This window comes from Dendrobium catenatum, unplaced genomic scaffold (assembly GCF_001605985.2).
Source record: "Dendrobium catenatum unplaced genomic scaffold, ASM160598v2 fragScaff_scaffold_1504, whole genome shotgun sequence".
Taxonomy (NCBI): domain Eukaryota; kingdom Viridiplantae; phylum Streptophyta; class Magnoliopsida; order Asparagales; family Orchidaceae; genus Dendrobium; species Dendrobium catenatum.
Window position 1 is genome coordinate 332,309 of NW_021319966.1, and position 20,012 is coordinate 352,320.

The 20,012-nt window shown below is 37.2% G+C and overlaps 1 protein-coding gene across 1 annotated transcript in view; it reads left to right on the plus strand.

Annotated features, from left to right (window-relative positions):
- The window catches only part of LOC110095675 (protein OPAQUE1), a gene marked incomplete in the record, with an annotated part of 123,054 nt that overhangs the window by 78,092 nt on the left and 24,950 nt on the right, over positions 1–20,012 (plus strand). The window contains 5 exon segments of the mRNA XM_028700385.1: positions 12–62; positions 157–246; positions 454–624; positions 738–893; positions 1,121–1,297. Of these exon segments, the coding sequence (XP_028556218.1) occupies positions 12–62; positions 157–246; positions 454–624; positions 738–893; positions 1,121–1,297 (645 nt within the window).

A 20,012-nucleotide genomic window follows, 5' to 3' on the forward strand; every position in this document is an offset into this window, starting at 1 on the left:
TATGAAAACAGAAGTATCCCAGTGGGTTCATTCTTTCGGATACCAAAAAGGAGCTTAGATTTGTAAGTCCATTTATAAAAACTTAATATACTCCTACTTTTATGCTTGGTTTACTGTTTTGAAAATTTTTTTATCGTTGTAAATTTATACCTACAGGAAACTCCCACACAAACAAATTATCCTGTTGCTGTCCCCAAAAGCATGTCTGATTCACATCGACCAAGAATGAACCTTGAGAGATATGAGGTGTTTTCCTGATATTGCGCTATACTGTTGTAACTTCTTTTGCATTTCTAGAAGTTATCAAAATGAGCAATTGAGATATTTAATTTTGTAACCCCCTGGACTCTATTCTGCATGTTGGGCGTGAAATTATTGAAAACCAACAAATTTTACTTTTGAGTATCCATTTTTGGTTGTTTTGGTCTCGATTTAAATGAAACTTATATGCAGGAAAATTATGATCTGGTTTTTGGATGCATCAATGAAACGTTTGGTTTTAAAGATGGTAAACCTGTTGCGGCATGTATCTTATATAGATGTCTTCTCCAATGGAGAGCCTTTGAGGCCGAGAGGACTGCTTTATTTGACAGCATAATTGAGGCAGTCAATAATGTTCTTCAGGTCATATTTATCTGGCACGTGTCTTTTCTCTGATATACCATTGTTTCTCTTTAACTGATTTTTTTTTGCTAACAAGCTAGGGAAACTCATTTTTCTGTTAGTATAAACTCCAGGTGGAAAGGGAGAATGAAGATATCTTGCCATACTGGTTATCAAATACGTCTGCCCTTCTATGCCTCCTGCAGAGAAATCTAAGATCAAATATTTTTCTAAAGACACCTAATCGGCGTTCAGCTGGATCAACAGGCTTAAGTGGGAGGATGGCCCAGGTGAGTTGGATTGATGAAAACAAGATATTTGTTTATTAAACTCTCTTTTCCGGTAACTCACCATTCTGCAAAAACTTAACATGCTGTTCTATACAAAGAAAATATTTTACTTAACATGTAGTCCCTTTCAGACTCTTTTTACTTTCTGTGGTCTTTGACTTGTATCTATTGCTTTTCAGATTATTTTGTTGGCTTACTCACTATCACCCTTCCTGTACCTATTACAGGCCTTAAGGTCTCCATTGAAGCTCATTGGATCTGAAGATGGCACTTCACATGTTGATGCCAAGTATCCTGCTCTACTATTTAAGCAACAATTGGCTGCTTGTTTGGAGAAGATTTTTGGATTGATTAGGGATAATTTTAAAAGGGAGTTATCACCACTTCTGACTCAATGCATTCAGGTATATACAATGCGGATAAGATACTTCAGTTCTTAGCTCATTTTCCTTTCTATTGTACTTTGAAAAAATGGGAGAGACGAAAGGGGAAAATCAATTTATAATTCATTCTGACCTAATAACCTCAACTGAATAACAGCTGAAAACAGTAAATACAACTAAATCTATATTTTACGTTTCCAACAATAAACATTTAATAAAAAAAGTTACAAGTGCATTTACTATTTCATCATTCACTTCAAGGTATATGCCCTAAGATTGCAAGAAGCGCTTTTTTTCATATATATATATATGAAAGAATCTTTCTTATGTAAAATGACATTCAATCTCAATGTATTTAGTACTTGCATGAAAAAAAATGGGTTGGAGGCAATATGCAATGCTGCTTGATCTAGCATATTTTTCCAAATTTTAGTCGTTGCAATTGCAAGACTTGATCAACAATATCAGATCACTTGTGCTTTTACCGAGAGTCATTGCTTGATATTTTAACTAAGTAGTTGAGTTGTTGAGCCAGCAACAAAATTCTATTCTTAGTCTCTCAAGGCTTCAAGTTGTCCCCAAGATGTAGACCTTGCCTAATTTGCATTAGTGTCAATCACTTGACTATTTAATTCTTTCCGAACCTTAGCCTAGTGCCCGTTTAAATATATTTGAGGGTGTGAATGACAACATGCTGATTACTATTCTGTGGAGATTGTTGAAACTTATTGATTACAGTTACAATAAATGAAATTTTCATATGAGTAGTCGTGAAATTATTTAATTCTGAGAAATTCTTTGATATTTACTTAGAATGGGTAAAGGCTCATCTTGTCTAACTTTTGGATCCATTGGAGTTTCTCAATGTATCTGTAATCCCATTTAAATGACTCCTACAATGTATTTAACTGTAATCGATTGAACCACCTTAATGCCCAGGAGTCATTCGAGTTTGCCTCGTCTAAAAATGATTGAAGAGGTGTGGCTTTGCCTGTATATCTTTATTTGAAAACACCTTCATCGTCACTTCTTGTGATAACTGTTATTCACACTGTTAGCAAAATAGATAAATGTATAATGAGGCGCGTGATAATAGAAAATAGGCTAATATTCCTCTCTAGGAATCTTATCAGACTTCTGAACAATAGTATCAAATCTTCCAAATCAAGCCATGGATACTATTTCTAGTCATAGGGAGCAGTGCAACCTTCATACACGTCTAGACTCCCTTTGGGTTATAAAAAAGATTAGTGAGAGTATGTTAAGATAAGCAATTTACGATAAATTATTCTCGAAATCTAAACCCCATTTTTCTCCTCTTTGTTATCTTTGTAAGTGTTGAAATCAGGAGTTTGAGGGGAAAAAAACTTATTTTACTACACAAGCTTCATTCTTATTTATAGATCTATCCAGGATATCTTAAAAAGTAACAAATAACTACAAAATCAGACATTATTGCCCTCATATATTCCTTCCTAAGTTAACTACTTAACCATGGAAGGAAATCATCGTGATTTAGGCGTAATCCTGATGGGCTTCCCACGGATCCTAATTTGGGATTGTAGGATCTCTTCTCGATGATCGACTAAGATTTAACACTCCCCCTCAAGTTGGGGAATATGGATATGTCATTTCCAGCTTAACAATCATTCTAAGAAAGACAATGTTATCCAATTCTTTGGTAAGGATGTTAGCAAGTTGATCTTTTGATGATACATGGTTGATACATACAAGACCACTGTCAAAATTTTCTTTTATAAAATGTCTGTCCACTTCTATGTACTTGGTTTTGTCATGCTGGACGGGATTGTGAGCTATGTTGATTGCTGACTTGTTTTCATAATGCAATTTCATGGGTTCATCCCATTTGATCATTAGATCTTCTAGAATCATTATGATCCATAGTATCTCACATATTCTCAAGGCCATAGTTCTATATTTTGCTTCTGCACTAGATCTTGCCACCACATTCTCTTTCTTGCTTCTCTATGTAACTAGATTTCCTCTAAGGATTGTGTAGTACCCAGAAGTGAATCTTTTGTCTACTGGTGATCCTGCATAATCAGCATCAGTGTATGCTTCTAGGGTTATTCCTTGATCTCCTCTAAAGAGAATCTCTTTCCTTGGGTTTCCATTAAGGTAGTGCAGTATTCTGTCTACCACTTGCATGTATTTGTTTTGGTTTTTGCATGAATTGACTGACCATACTCACAGCAAATGCTATATCTGGTCTGGTGTGGGAAATGTAGATCAATTTTCTCACAAGTCTCTGGTAAGCACCCTTATCTACATCTAGATCTTCTTTAGCCTCCCCCAATTTGAGATTTGGTTATACTGGTGTTGCTGCTGATTTACATGTTAGTTTTACTGTCTCATTCAAAAGGTGTTTAATGTATTCTTGTTGTGAGATGAAGATTCCTCTGTTGGAGTGAGCTACATCAATTCCAAGAAATTATTTGTCTCTCAAGCTCTTTAATATTAAATTTCTTGGTAAGATTTTTCCTTGGACTTACTTTCTCATTTTCATCATTCTCAATTAAGATAATATCACCCACATAGACTAATAGTATTGTGACTTTCCCTGAGTTTGAGTGTTTAAAGAATAGTGTATGGTCCCCTTGATTCTGTTGATATCCATTAAGAAACATGAATTTTGAGAATCTTCTAAACGAAGCCCTTGGTGATTGTTTAAGCCCATATAGAGCCTATTTTAACCTGCACACCTTGTTATCTCCAGATTTTTTCATAAATCCTGTTGGTATTTTGATGCGAGCAAATTAGAGAGAAAAGACAATTGGAGAACAACAGGACAAAATAAAAATTAAACTCGATTCACTATAGTTTGCAAATAAACAAACAAACGTTCGAAGAAACAAAAATCAAATCAAACGAAATAAAATAAGAACATAAAACGCTATCCTCAGAATAACCGTCTAGCGGTTTCCTCACATGCAACGAGAGTAGGAAAATATTTAAAAATTGTGTTTAGGCTTGCAAACCGAGGGTCCACCACTACAAATGAGTCCAACGTCCTACCAAACTCCTCCGACAAATGTCTCCAAATTTCAGCCAACAAACAACTTCCAGAGCTCAAGAAGAAGGATATAAGTGGAGTGGAACTTGCGTAGAGAAAAAGTGGTTAGAAGCCAAGACGAAATAGAGGAGGAAGGGGGGGGGGGTGGAACAAGCTCTCAATCTTTTCGAAGAAGAAACCCTTAGGTTTTTGTAGAGTTTTTACTCAGATTTTCAACAACCCTTTTCAACCCAAAACATCTCTGTTATATAGACAAAAAAAGAAGCTAAATAGCCACAACACCTCCAACCAAATCCAATCAGATTTGGTGAAATGAAAGGCCAAAAGCCACCATAATATCCCATTAAACTGCACAGAAAATAGGAAGAAAGAAATACGGGAAACCCAGCCAGAAGTCACGGGAAGCCCAGCCAGCAAGGGACCCGAAGAGCCAGCACGGGAAATAGGGCAGAGCTTCATGGGAAAACAGCCAGGGGATAAAACCGAGAGGGGGTGACCACGGGAACAGCAAGAGACAACAGAAATCGAGAAGACAAGGGGAAGGAAAGAGACACAAGTCCACTCCACAATAATGAGCATACCTTTTTGAATTTATGAGCTAGGAAGAGAATTTATTCCACCAATTATTGAGTTAAACTTCAGCTCAAACATTAATGAGCTAACACCAAGTAGAACCCACATTTTTAAGCTCATCACCAAGCACCCAAGGTCCAACCCGAGAGCAGCAAACAGCTCCAAACCGAGAACAGCAAGCTGCCTAAGGACAAAAAGGACCTAAAAGCGAGCAAGCCCAAGGATTGCAATGCCCAAGCACTTCCTACCATGATCATTGGATGCCCACCCTCATTGGATAACTTAAAAAAAATATAAAGGACATCTAATATTGTTCAAAATACATCAAAACAAAAATAGACTAAAAAACATTAATGCATCAATTCTCGCCTGGTGGAAAAATCTCATCTCCTGATGAGAAAGCTTCCATAATTCTTTTATAAAGCTATGGATAATGCTTTTTAAGCTCATTTGCATCCATCCAAGTACAGTCTGTCAAAGGACGATTCTTCTATTTTCCAAGAACCTCATGTGTTTGCCATGCCGAGTTTTAGTAACCTTGACATCAATAATATGTTAAACCTGTTCATCATAACTTAAAACATAAGTGGAGAGTGGTAAAGTTTCAATTTCCACATGATCTTCAGAATTTCCTTCATATAAAGAAAGATCAAAAACTTTAAACACAGGAGAAGTGCCAACAGTAGAAGGAAGATCTAAGAGATAAGCATTTGAGCCCAATTTTTTTAGAACACGAAAAGGCCCAAACTTCTTCCTGCTTAATTTTCCAAAAGTACCAACATAAATCGTTGGCGACGAAAGTAAGCCATAACCAAATCTCTTTCTTTGAAATACACTTCTCTACGATGTTTGCAGCATTAGTTTTATATTTAACATTAGCCATTCGCAGTTTTTCAAGAACTTGTTGGACCGTTTTGATATAGTCAAAGGTTTCAAAAGCTTCAACACTAATTTTATTTGGCAAAGGCAAACAATTTCTATCTAAAATGTGAGGTATAAGCTGACCATAAATGATTTCAAATGGAGTTTTACCAGTGGTGCGATTAACAGAATTATTGTAAGCAAATTTAGCTTGGGGAAAAATCAAATCCCATTGGGATGGTTTCTCACCTGCTAGGCATCTCAATAAGTTTCCAAAACTTCGATTGATAACATCCGTTTGTCCGTCAGTTTGTGGATGATATGCACTGCTAAATTGAAGAGTAGTTCCTAATTTTACCCAAAGTGTTCTCCAAAAATGACTCAAAAATCTAGTATATCTATCAAAAGTAAAAGTGCGAGGAATACAATGAAAACGAACAATTTCTTTAAAATATAAATCAGCAATATATGAGGTATCAGATGTTTTCTTGCAAGCAATAAAATGTGCCATTTTGCTAAAGCGATCCACCACCACAAAAATAGAATCAAACTTTCTAGTAGTAACAGGTAAACCCAAAATAAAATTCATAGAGATATCCTCCCAAGGTTTATTTGGAATAGGCAGAGGAGTATACAAACTAGTATTTTGAGAAGTTCCTTTAAAAGCCTGACAAATTTTGCATTGTTTCACCAGCTTAGCAATTTGTTTTCTCATATGAGGCCAGAAATATTTTTCCTCAACCAAAACAACAGTTTTTCCCTGCCCAAAATGTCCACTCAATCTCCCACTATGAAGTTCAGGTACAAGTTGTTCTCTTAAAGAATTTTTTGTTATGCAAAGTCTAGATCCCTTAAACAAAAACCCTTGATGAATAGCAAACTGAATAGTAGTATTAGTTACCAATAAATGAGATATTCGGCTTAAAGCATCAACAACTTTGTTTAAAACACCAGTTTTATGTTTGATATGAAAAGTATACTCTTGCAAAAAGGAAACCCACTTAGTATGCATTTTATTCAAATTTTTTTGAGAGCCCAGAAAACGAAGTTCTTTATGATCAATATTTAAGACAAATTCCCATTGAATCAAATAACATCTCCAGAATTTCAAAGCTTGAACAATAGAATAAAACTCCAAGTCGTAAGTAGAATATTTGGATCGAGCATCATTCAGTTTTTCACTAAAGTAAGCAATAAGTTTTCCCTCTTGACTAAGTACAGCACCAATACGAACATGAGAAGCATCGCAATCAACCTAAAAAATGTTTTCAAAATTTGGCAAGCTAAGAATGGGAGCTTGACTCATTTTTTTCTTAATGATTTCAAAAGTTTGTTCAGCTTGAGGTGTCCACCTAAATATTCCCTTTTTCAAACAATCAGTAATAGGAGCAATCAGAGAACTGAAGTTCTTAATAAAATTTCGATAAAAAGAAGACAAATCATGAAATCCTCTCACCTCACTTATGTTTTTAGGAGTGAGCCAACTTTGAATTGCCTCAATTTTTATCGGATCACCTTTTATCCCCTCAGCAAAAATAATAAAACCCAAAAATGTTAAGCTCGAAGTCATAAATTAATATTTTTTAAGATTGATGTATAGCTTTTGTTCCCTTAGAGTTTGTAACACTTGTCTCACATGATTAGAGTGCTCAGAAGGATGAATATTATAAATCAAAATAAACCACAACAAACTTTCCAATAAAAGATCTCAAAACATGGTTCATAGTTCTCATAAAAGTGCTCGGAGCATTTGAAAGACCAAAAGGCATCACAAGCCATTCATACAAACCTTCTTTTGTTTTAAAAGCAGTTTTCCATTCATCCCCGGACCTTATTCTTATTTGGTGATACCCACTTCTCAAATCAATTTTAGAAAAGATTTTTGCACTACTTAACATATCTAGCATGTCATTCAGCCTAGGAATAAGAAATCGATATTTAATGGTGATTTTATTTATTGCCCTACTATCCACAGACATTCTCCACGTTCCATCTTTTTTGGAGTTAATAAAACAAACACATCACAAGGACTTAAACTTTCTTTAATCAAACCCTTTTCTAACAAATCAGTTACTTTTTTAAAAATTTGAGCATGTTCAGTTGGACTCATCCTGTAATGAGGAAGGTTAGGCAAAGTGGCTCCAGGTATTAAATCAATATGATGTTGAATTTCTCTCATCGGTGGTAAACCTACAGGGAGTTCCTCATGTGATATATATATCAGAAAACTCATCAAATAAAGGTCGAATTTCATTTGAAATTTGAAGAACATAATCAGTTTTTTTCCCAAAACCAAGTAAGCTACTTCAGAGTGATTGATGTAGACAAAGGGGGGGTTAACTCATGTCCAAAATAAATCAATTTTGGCTTCATATATCAAAAAACTCATAGAATAAGTTTTAGTTCATAGTTATCTTTTAATTAATGTACTTTTATTATAGTTTTTAATGCTTCATTTAAGTTGTCTCTTGGGTTTCCAAAATGGCTTTTGGAATCCCAAGGAAGTTTTGTTTTCCCCATGCCGTGGCTCCTTGGCTTCCACGATGGGCTGTTGTTTTCCGTGCCATTGCCCCTTGGATTTCCGGCTGGCTGCTGGTTTTCCGAGCCTGGGAGTTTTCCCGCGGCTTTGGCGCCTCGGTTCTGTGCGGCTCCTTTGGTTCCCGTGGTTGCTCCTTCGGTTCCTGGGCAGGGCTGTTTTCCTTTAATAGCATGGGGGGATTTCCGTGCTTGTGTTGTTGGATTCTTGTATGAATTCAATACCGTGTCTTTTTGTATTTCTCATCTCATATGGAAATCTTGCGAGCTCTTTCCACCCTTCTTCTCGGGCTTCTAATCTCTTTCGTCTCTCCGCAAGTTTACACCTCACTTGTATCCCTCTTCTCTAAGTGAAGCAATTTTAGGGTGTCTGTCTTGTTTGTGTCAAGTTCTTAAGTGTCAAAATTATAAAATCGTCGTTTGTAGTTTTTAATTTCTATTGCTTAGTTTAATTTGAAATGTAAGAGTTTTATCGTTTCTCTATTTCGGGCGATTTAGTGTGGTCAGTTTACATTTGCCGGCGGAGGTCCTCTGGTGCCCCATCCCCCGGATTTCTGCCCGCATCATTTGGTATCAGAGCAATTTTGGGAGTCCTAGGATTTGGTTGTCAAGTCTTAATTTGGTTGTCAAGTTTTGTTTTGTCATGTCAAGTCAAGTTGTGAGTCTTGTAAGTTTTGTCGTGAGTCTTATTGTGAGTCTTAATTTTTTTTAGGTTGGTGAGTTTTGAAAGTATTTTGAGTCTAAATTTTGGTTGAGTCTTTTTTTTAGTCATTTAAAAAAATGAAAAAAGACAAAAAGACAGAAGAAAGCAAGCCAGATGAAATTGAAGATTCTATGGATAGGTGGATTCCATCAAAGTCAACAAATCATCTGGAGTATGAACTATACAAACTTCAATCATGGATGCACTTACGTACAGAAAGATACATGAAGAAAAAGCAGCGTTTACATGATAAATTCCTGAGAGAACGAGATGAGATCATACAGAAATATGAAGATTTGATCAATGAATTGGATGCACCGTCTTCACCTCCTCGAAAGAAACCAAAAGCTAACTCATCGGCAGAGGAGTTTTGAAGAAGGGGAGTCTTATGTAGACAAAGTGGGGGGTCAACTCATGTCCAAAATAAATCAATTTTGGCTTCCCTCGAGTTTACAAGCTCAATCAAATTTGAGCTGAAATTTAGCTCATTTATGAGCTGGTCTTTAGTTCACTTATTAAACTAAGGGTTAACTCATTATTAGCTAAGTTTTAGTTCATAGTTATCTTTTAATTAATGTACTTTTATTATAACTTTTAATGTTTTCATTTAAGTTGTCTCTTGTGTTTCCAAAAAGGCTTTTGGAATCCCAAGGAAGTTGTTTTGTCCATGCCGTGGCCCCTTGGCTTCCACGATGGGCTGCTGTTTTCCGTGCCATTGCCCCTTGTATTTCCGGCTGGTTGCTGGTTTTTCGAGCCTGGGAGTTTTCCCGTGGCTTTGGCGCCTCGGTTCCGTGCGGCTCCTTTGGTTTCCGTGGTTGCTCCTTCGGTTCCTGAGCTGGGCTGTTTTCCGTGAATACCATGGGGGCATTTCCGTGCTTGTGTTGCTTGGATTCTTGTGTGAATTCAATGTCGTGTCCTTTTGTATTCCCTTCTCATACCTATATATATGTAATGGTTTGTAATGTTTTAAAATAGTGAATGATATGTGATTTTTGGAAAAGTAAACCTGCGGGTTTCTTGGAAAAGCTTGCGAGCTTTGTCCACCTTCTTTTTCTCTTCTCCTCTGGAAATCTTGCGAGCTCTTTCCACCATTCTTCTCGGGCTTCTAATATCTTTCGTCTCTCCGCAAGTTTACACCTCACCTATATCCCTCTTCTTTATGTGAAGCAATTTTAGGGTGTCTGTCTTGTTTGAGTCGAGTTCTTAAGTGTCAAAATTATAAAATTGTCGTTTGTAGTTTTTAATTTATGCTACTTAGTTTAATTTGAAATGTAAGAGTTTGCTCGTTTCTCTATTTCGGGCGATTTAGTGTGGTCATTTTACATTTGCCGGCGGAGGTCCTCGGGTGCCCCATCCCCCGGATTTCTGCCTGCATCAGTGTTTCAAATCATTCGCATTCAATAGCAGTTCAGGAGTGTTTATTTTGGTAACCTTGTTATTTTTAGCAGGCGAGTCAGGCACATGTTTTTGAGGATAGAGAGTGAATTCCTTGTTGTTTTGAATCAAAGTGTAAGTGTTCTTTTCTCCGTTGTGAATAATTTTGTTATCAAATTGCCTAGGTCGACCCAACAGAATGTGACAGACTTCAAGAGGCACGACATCACAAGTAACTTGATCTTTAAATGACCCCGCATTGTTAAGTTGACAACACATTGCTTTGTGATTGGAACCTCACCTCCCTCCTTAAACCAAGAGATTTTATAAGATTTAGCAAGCGGTTTGGACTTTAATTTGAGTTTATCAACCATAAATTGTGACTCAAAATTTTCAGAACTTCCACTGTTTATCATAAGAGTGCAGATTTTTCCCTCGACCGTACAAGTTGTTTTGAAAATGTTTCTCCTAAGTCACATATCCCCGTTGTTAATTTTTGTTGTTAAGACTTGTCGTATTACCAAAAGTTCTTCACATTCATCTCCCTCGACATCAACTTTCTCTAATTCAATGTCATTTTCATTTTCAGATTCATTTTCTTTTTCTTCCTCTACCTCTTTATTGTTTTCAATGAAATTGTTTCTTGGTGGGTTGTTTTTTCTACATGCCGCAGAAAGATGACCATAAAGCCCACATTTGTAATATGACCCAATTAATTTAGGTTGTTTAGATGGTTTAGATCCCATAATTCCCTTTCCTTTATCTGCATTTTGATTCTCAAAAGATTTAACTTTAGTACTCGATGTTCCCACAGAAGTTTGAGATTGAATTTTAACCCCGCCAGTTGGTCGCCGCTTAGAAGTTTTTGTTATCTTGTTATGACCCCTTTCTCTTTGATGTTGTTTTTCAAGTTTTAATGTCATTCGTTATGCCTCGTCAATTTTTATTACATGATGCAAATTCAATTGATCATGAATTGGCCACTTAAGACCGTTAATATATATTGAAACAGTTTTCTCTTCAGACTCATATAAATCATTTCTTGATTGAAGTTTGTGAAACAGTTCAGTGTATTCTTCCACAGATTGAGTTCTTTGTCGCAAGTTATTGAATTCTTGAAATAGTGTTCGTGCGTGATGAGACGGTAAAAAATTTCCTCTCATGTTTTCCTTCATTCGTTTCCAGTTTTCTATCTTCTCTTTTTCACGCCTAAGTCTGTTGTTTTATAAGTTTTTCCACCACGTAAGAGCTTGACCATTTGTTGACCTCTATGTATTAACCGGTAGAACAAAAAAAATCAAAATCATACCCGGCGGATCCACAATATCTGCCCGAAATCCCGGATGGAATCCTCATATCCGTCGAGAAGCCGTCCAAATCCCCGAAATTCCGCCGAGGTACTGTACATCAGCGTCGAATCGGTCGCTTCTCCGTATTCCCTGCTTGAAATCAGCTCTCGATCGCTGCCCCGTTCTCGTCGTTAAATACCGAACCAACACAAGCTTTCGTTTGCTGCTTCTCCTCCCGATACCTCTCGCTCTCCACACTCGACACACGACTCCTTCCCATTCACGAAGATCACTCGATGCTCTCCCTCTCCACACGAGCTCTTCTCCTCTGCCGCCTCCGATCTCCACAGAGACCGAACCAAACCCCTCCCTCCGATCGAGACCAGGCCGAGCCCTTGCTCCTCCCGTCCCTGCCCTGCTCGCTACTCTTCGGCCGAGAGAGAGAGAGAGAGAGAGAGAGAGAGAGAGAGAGAGAGAGAGAGAGAGAAGGAGAGTGAGAGTGAGAGCGATAGGAAGCTTTTCCTACCTACCCGCCGCCCTCTACTTCTCCGAGCTCGCCGTGGCTATTTGGCTTGTCTCCAACGGCAACTTTCCTTTCCTGTTGGGATCGGAAGTTGTAACATTTCGATCGGAAGTAGCGACAGGAGCTCCCCGTGTAGGTAACTCACTCCCATCCGCGCGCTTCTTCGGCCGTATCCTGTAAATCTCCCATCTGCGCGCTTCTTCGGCCGTATCCCGTAAATCTCCCAAACCATTCGCATGCTTCTTCGGCCGAGTCTCTTAAACAGAGAGTTTAAGAGACTTAAACTCTCTGTTTAATGAGATTAAGTTTAATCTTATTTTAATTTATAATTAAGTTAAATTAATTATAATATTAATTATAGTTAGTTTATCAAAGATTATAAATTAAAATTATTTATTTATAATTAACTTAAAGTAATATAATTAATTCTTTATTATAAATATAATTAATTATAATTAGTTTTTTATTAATCATTAAATTAAATCTAATTAATTATGATTGAATTTGAAATTAAAAAATAATTAATTATAGATTAAATAACATTAATTATATTTTTGTTAATTTAATCGATAAATAAATCTTGATAACATTTATAATTAATTTTAAATAGTTAATTATATATTAAAATAATTAATTTATCATTAATTATAATTTATACATTTTAGTTATAATTAATTATGAATTGAATATAATTAATTATATGTCAAATATAATTAATTATATATGATTCATAATTAATTATGAATTAAAAAGTGTTCCCCCCCACTCTCCTTCCTCGATGTCCGTGTCGGACCGGCAAACCACCTAAGCACGCCTTTAGTGCCCGTGGTAGGAGGGAACCCGCGTGGACACCTACGACGAGGTAGGCGAGTGACCCCTCGATCACGTGTCAACCACGGCAACCCCGCGGAGGTATGAACTTTTCTAAACTCAAAACCTTGCTTCAACGTTCGTGTCGGACCGGAAAACCGTCCCAAGCACGCCTTTAGTGCGCGTGGTGGGATGGGACCCGGGCTGCGACACCTACGGCGAGGCGGGATCACTTATAAGTACCCCCGGGGGGGGAAATCAAAATTGCTTTTTTCAAAAATACTTTTTAAAACCCCAAGCACGCCTTTAGTGCGCGTGGTGGGAGAAAAAAACACAAATACAACCGCCGCGGCTGTCTCACCAACACCCAACCGTGCACTCTTTATGACATGGCGGGTTAGGCGGCCTCTTGGTTTTTCCCCTAAACGGGGGAGAAGCCAGGAGGCTGCCGAAATTTTGTCTGAAATACGGATAAGGACTTGGAGCAAAATGGATTTCTGGACTTGACTTAATCTACTTAATCAAACTTGAATCCAAATAAAAAGAAATGTGAAGGAGATGGAACTTGATTAATACATCAAGTGGAATTGAACTCGAACTGAATGTCAAACTTGGAACAATTTGGAACATGGAACTTGGTTTGGGACAACATGAACTTGGACTCTATAAGTACCACAGTGGACTTGATTGAACTCAAAGGACAAGGATGTGGACATTAACATATTAAATGCAAACTTGAACAAAAGATTTAAAATCAAGCTTAATCAAGAAGAGTTTGAATTCAAAACTTTGAACATTTGAACTCATTTTTGATCAAATGAGAACTATGACTTGGACATTATTTGGACTTTTTCTGGACTATTAGAATGAAACTAAATCTTAATGAGCAAAATACTTAAGCCAATTTTGACAAGAAATCTCTTGAATGGTCACAAATGACTTTGAACTTTAAACGAATTTTGAACTCGGATTCGAGCTTGAAGAGACCATGATGAACTCAAATGAATGTGGAAGAGCTTGAACTTGCCAAGATCACATGAGATTATGAATTGGGTTTAAGCCAGTGAGAGGGACTTGCAACGAATGTGTGATGAACAAGGGCCAAAAGCAATCTATTTGCAGTAAAAGAAAAAGCAGTAGGAGTCTCAACTTGCAAGTGATGATAGAGCAACTACTAATATGTAATAAAATATAGTCGATGATGATGGAGAAAGCATCTACAAAACTGTTATAACAAAGAGGCTTATCTCGTGTATTGAGATCTTTATTTTACTGAGATGTCTTTGTGACATGTCAAATTTCTCAATAATTGAAAAGGCAGAATTATAATTCACTTATCCAGTTAAGTGAAATCAACGACAATCAAGAGAGAATTATGATAATTACAGATAGATCATGAAGAATGTTAGCAATATTTGGTTCTTTAAAATGTGCCTAAGAAGGCTATCCACAAGCAAGTGCAAAATGACATAACAAATGCGAGCTCCTACGGGTCACTGTAGGAAGTTCGCTGTACATAAAGTCGCTGCCTATAAGCAAACATGAAAGAACTGCAATGAATGCAAGCATCAATGATCCAAGGCAGGAATTAGTTAGTGCACTATGACCCGCCTACGAAAATCAACAAATAGTGCACGACAGTCTACCTGTACGAAGCAGCGAACCATTAAATTCAGAAGCTGCTACGACACGCCACCGGATCTGCAATCTACGTACAAGCAGATAGAAGGCGTCTACAAATATTTTAAAGTACCCCTACACGTGCACTATAAATTGTATACACATAGGTACACTAAAAGGGGTGAAAATAATTATAAAAACCCGCATGGGCCCCGGCGAGCGTGTTATTGGTACACACGTGACGTCTAGGGATGCTGCGGCGGGTTGACAAGTGAATTCAGGTTCGAAACCGAGCCTTCTATACGGGTCAATAAAAGTCGACATGGTTCGAAACATTAAGCAAATATAAAGTTGTGGCGACTGGTATATTTGCTTTTAAAATATTTATTTTAGGCCTTCAAGGCCTACAACAATATGAATCACTAATAAGGCATAAAGCCTACGAAACCTGATCCTCTATCGACCAATAGATAGAGTCGACAAGGTTCAGTCCAGAAAATGGAAATGACCCCAAACACCCCGATGATGGCCGTGTTGAATGTTTATCTCAACCGGAGGGGTTCACAAATGTTTTCAGATGTCTCCTAAATATCCAAATGTCTATTAAAATCCAAAGCTCCACCCAAAACTCCACAAAAATCTCAAAACTCACAAAAATCCCAAAAATCCAGAAAATTCTCAAAAATCCCAAATTCCAGAAAACTTTCACAAAAATCTCAAAAACCCAAAAAATCCCAAAAATATTAAAATTGAAATCATCCATCCGTACTTAAAGCAAATTCCATCCACCCTCCGCAACAGTTTGCCGGGGCAGACAAAATTAAATAAAACTCTAGCTCACAAAGAGCCAAATGCTTAGTCGAAAATATCTACTAGGATCCATTCTCAAACAATCTCTTGCTAGTAAGGACGTGGTACGTGTCCTCTAACCAGCAGTTTCGCCGCCAAATGGCACTGCAGGTAAACGGTTATGACCCGGGCCTCTGAACCAGTGGTTTTGCCGCCAAATGGCACCACAGATAGCGGTTATGGCCAGAGCCAATACGCTCCTTAATGGCGTTAAATCCTTGAGATATGAATCAATAGGATATGATCGATAGGGCACAAAGCCCTCTGTTAGCTAAGGTGGATTCAAATTTGTCCCCTTAGGCAAACATTCAACACCGCGCTCTACAAGGTCCCCTTGGACGAAGCAACCCATGGCTGCCGACAAGGATACTTCTGTCAGGTTGGGTCGACTACCTCCTCTGACTAAGTAGACCAGGGACCACGATGGCCCGGGATGACGGAACCATGGGATCTTGATCGGGTCTATCATCCATTCCCCCACCATCCGCTTTAAGTTCAAGATGGTGAAATTTCTATTTTAAAATATTAAACCTTCTAAAACCATCAAACATCCAAATCTTCAAATTTCCAAAATTCCTAATCCATGCTGCTACTATATGCCAGATAACACGTATATTCTACATATCTGATCGACGACTAGCCTTAATCGAAAGTTCTCTCTCGTGATCGGGAGGGGTAATTAACTATAGGGGCTTGCGCCTATAGGAAACCAGAACTCAGATCATAAAGTCCTCGTAAAATGAGGGCGAAATCTCTGGGTAGTGTCTTATCTACAAACCCATCTGCCTTTCAAAATTTACCTCGGAACTTAGTTCGTTAAAACTCCCACGCCGAATAAGAAAAGCGGCGGGGAGGCCGGGGCCGAATTTTCGGAGCCCACACCATTGAGTTTTAAACTTGCAAATTTTACTTTTCTGTTTTCAGGAATTTCTTTCCAATCGAAAAATTGATCCATTTTTTCAAGTCATTCGAGAAATAGATCAGGTTGTAATTTTCCTTCAAAGTTGTGAACATCAATTTTAATCCCAAAATCTCAATTTCGTTATCGCCTATTTTGGTTCCTAGGGATTTCTTCGCTTTCATATGTTTGGACATGTTGTTGGTTAATATTTAGATTAGCAAGTGTGTCAGCCATTTCATTCATCTGATTTTGCAAATCCGCCAATTTTTGCATCACATTTTGTCGTTCTCCTGGATTATTAGCCATCTTAGATTTCAAAAGAAAAAGACTCACAAACCAAGGATATTCTAACTCGCTCTGATACCAAGCCTGGTGCGAGCAAACTAGAGAGAAAAGACAAATTGGAGAACACCAAGACAAAATAAAAACTAAACTCGATTCACTATAGTTTGCAAATAACCAAACAAATGTTCGAAGAAACAAAAGTCAAATCAAATGAAACAAAATAAGAACATAAGAACGCTATCCTCAGAATAACCATCTAGCGGTTTTCTCACATGCTACGAGAGTAGGAAAATATTTAAAAATTGTGCTTAGGCTTGCAAACTGAGGTCCACCACTGCAAATGAGTCCAACGTCCTACTAAACTCCTCCAATAAATGTCTCCAAATTTCAGCCAACAAACAACTTCCAGAGCTCAAGAAGAATGATTCAGGTAGAGTGGAACTTGCGTAGAGAAGAAGAGGTTAGAAGCCAAGACCAAATAGAGAGGAAGAAAGGGGGGCGAAACAAGCTCTCAAGCTTTTCCAAGAAGAAACCCTTAGGTTTTTGTAGAGTTTTTTACTCAGATTTTCAACAACCCTTTTCAACCAAAAACATCTCTATTATATAGGCAAAAGAAAGAAGCTAAACAACCACAGTACCTCCAACCAAATCCAATCAGATTTGGAGAAATGAAAGGCCAAAAGCCACCATAATATCCCATAAAACTACACAGAAAACAGGGAGAAAGAAATACGGGAAACCCAACCAGAAGTCACGGGAAGCCTAGCAAGCAATGGACCCAAAGAGCTAGCACAGGAAACAGGGTAGAGCTTAACGGGAAAACAGCCAGGGGATAAAACCGAGAGGGAATGACCTTGGGAACATAACAGACAGCAAAAACCGAGAAGATAAGGGGAAGGGAAGAGACACAAGTCCACTCCACAATAATGAGCATACATTTTTTGAATTTATGAGCTAGGAAGAGAATTTATTCCACCAATTGTTGAGCTAAATTTCAGCTCAAACATTAATGAGATAACACCAAGTAGAACCCACATTTTTAAGCTCATCACCAAGCAGCCAAGGTCCAACCCGAGAGCAGCAAACAGCTCCAAACCGAGAACAACAAACAGCCCAAGGACAAAAAGGACCCAAAAGCAAGCAAGCCCATGGATTGCAATGCCCAAGCACTTCCTACCATGATCATTGGATGCCCACCATCATTAGATAGGTTAAAAAAATATAAAACACAACTAATATTGTTCAAAATACATCAAAATAAAAATAAACTAAAAACATGAATGCATCATATTTCCATAAATATCTCTTTTTCCAGATCCTCATGTAGGAATGTATTTTTTACATCCATTTGTTTTAGATGTCAGTTGTAATTAGCTGCTAGTTAGGTAGGATTCTAACTGTGTTCATTTTTGTTACGGGTGCAAAGATTTCCTAGTAATCAATACCATATGTATGAGTATACCCTTTTGCCACTAGTCTTGCCTTGTATCTCTCCAATATACCATCAGCATTGTAATTTATTGAGAACACCCATTTGCAGTGATAAGTTTTTTTCCCATTGGTAGTTTGATGACCTCCCATGTATTTTTTTTTTAGGGTCTGCATTTTATCTTTCATGACATTTTTTCAATATTCATCAGAGAAGGCCTCAAAAATATCTTTAAATATGAATATCTTCAAATGTAATCAAGAAGTTTTTGTGTGAGGATGAAAAGTTAAAAGATATAGAGTTGGTTATAGGGTATAAGGGAGGTAGTAAATTGACCTTAATTTCAAGAGATAGTTCAGATTCTTGGATTTTTCAGAGCACCGTTTGAACTTGTGCGCTTGGAATATACAAATATAAGGGCAGCTTTGTCTTTAAATTCCCTACTTTGGATTTTAGGTGGATTAGTTTGAGGTAGTGGAGGAAGGTCAAATGGTGCAAGCATACTTTCCTCATCTTCCTCTCTTTCAGTCTCCCCCTGAAGATGAGGTTTAGTAAAGTAGGATTTTGTTCATCAAAAGTTATATCAATGGATACAAGGGTTTTTTTGTAGGGGGGTGATAATACTTGTAACATTTTTGAGTGGTTGAATATCCAATAGAAGTACATTTGAGTGTCATTGGATCTAATTTTCCTCTATTATGGTTGTGGATGTGAACAAAGGCAGAGCACCTAATGATTCTGGCTGTAAGTTTATTATGGGTTCAAAACTTGGGGTAAAAGGATGATAAAATATCCATTGGAGCTTTCATTCCCAAGGTTTTTAAAGGTAGTTGATTTATGAAGTAAGTGGCAGTTAGGAGGGCTTCCCCCAATAAAATTTTGGTATTTGTGGTGGTGTAGAAAGGCATGAGTGGAGGCTAGAAGGTGACAATTCTTTTTTTTTTTTTTCCGCAACCCATTTTGTTGTGGGGTGTGAACATAGGAAGACTTGTGGATGATACCTTCACTTTGAAAATATGAGTATAGGGTTTGGTTGAAGTAGTTTTTAGTATTGTCATAATGAAATTTTTTATTTTTACCCTGAATTGATTCTGGATCATAGTGTGAAAAATGAGAAGAGTGGTGCTAACGTCAGATTTATTTTTAATGAGATAGATCAAAGATACTTGAGTACAATCATAAATGAAAGATGCAAACAATCGAGCCCTAGAGATATTGAGGATTTTTTAGGATCCCCATATGTCACTATGAATATGATAGAAATGAGTATTGCATCTCTCATTTTTGTTTGGAAAAGAGACTCTTTAATATTTGGCTAATTCATATGGTTCACAACGAAAATATTCATTTTCTAATTTATGAAAAAATTTTGGATGCATGTTTTAAGACATCTCAGGATGGATGTCTTAATTTGAAATTATGAAGCCAGATAATAGATTTCTTGTCAACTATGGATAACATAGAGTAGTTATTTTTAGATTTGTTCAGCTCTTCCAGGTAGTGCAGTCCATCTCTCTCCTTAACAAGTCCAATCTTCTTCCCTGATCATTGGTCCTGAAATAAGCAATAGGTAGGGTTAAATAATGCTTGACAATTATGATCACTGGTAAGTTTCTGTACAGACATTGTAACGCCCCACAAAACCCCTTTATAGTATTGTAGAATGTCGTACACATAAATATAATATTTTTTTTTTCAGTTTTTAAATAGCACATCTAATAACATTTCTTTAAGTACATAAACGGAAGCATCTAATAGAGATTTAATTACATCAAAACAAATGCTTCAAAGTATAGAGCCACTAAAGAAATCCAAAATAATACATTACTGAACCGCCTACATACCTCAAATGTTGACTCACAAATAGAGATAAACATTAACATATAAAACTAATAATTTGAAGATTATTCTGCAACAACCTTTTCCTTCCCTTTTCCTTCAACAATAGCC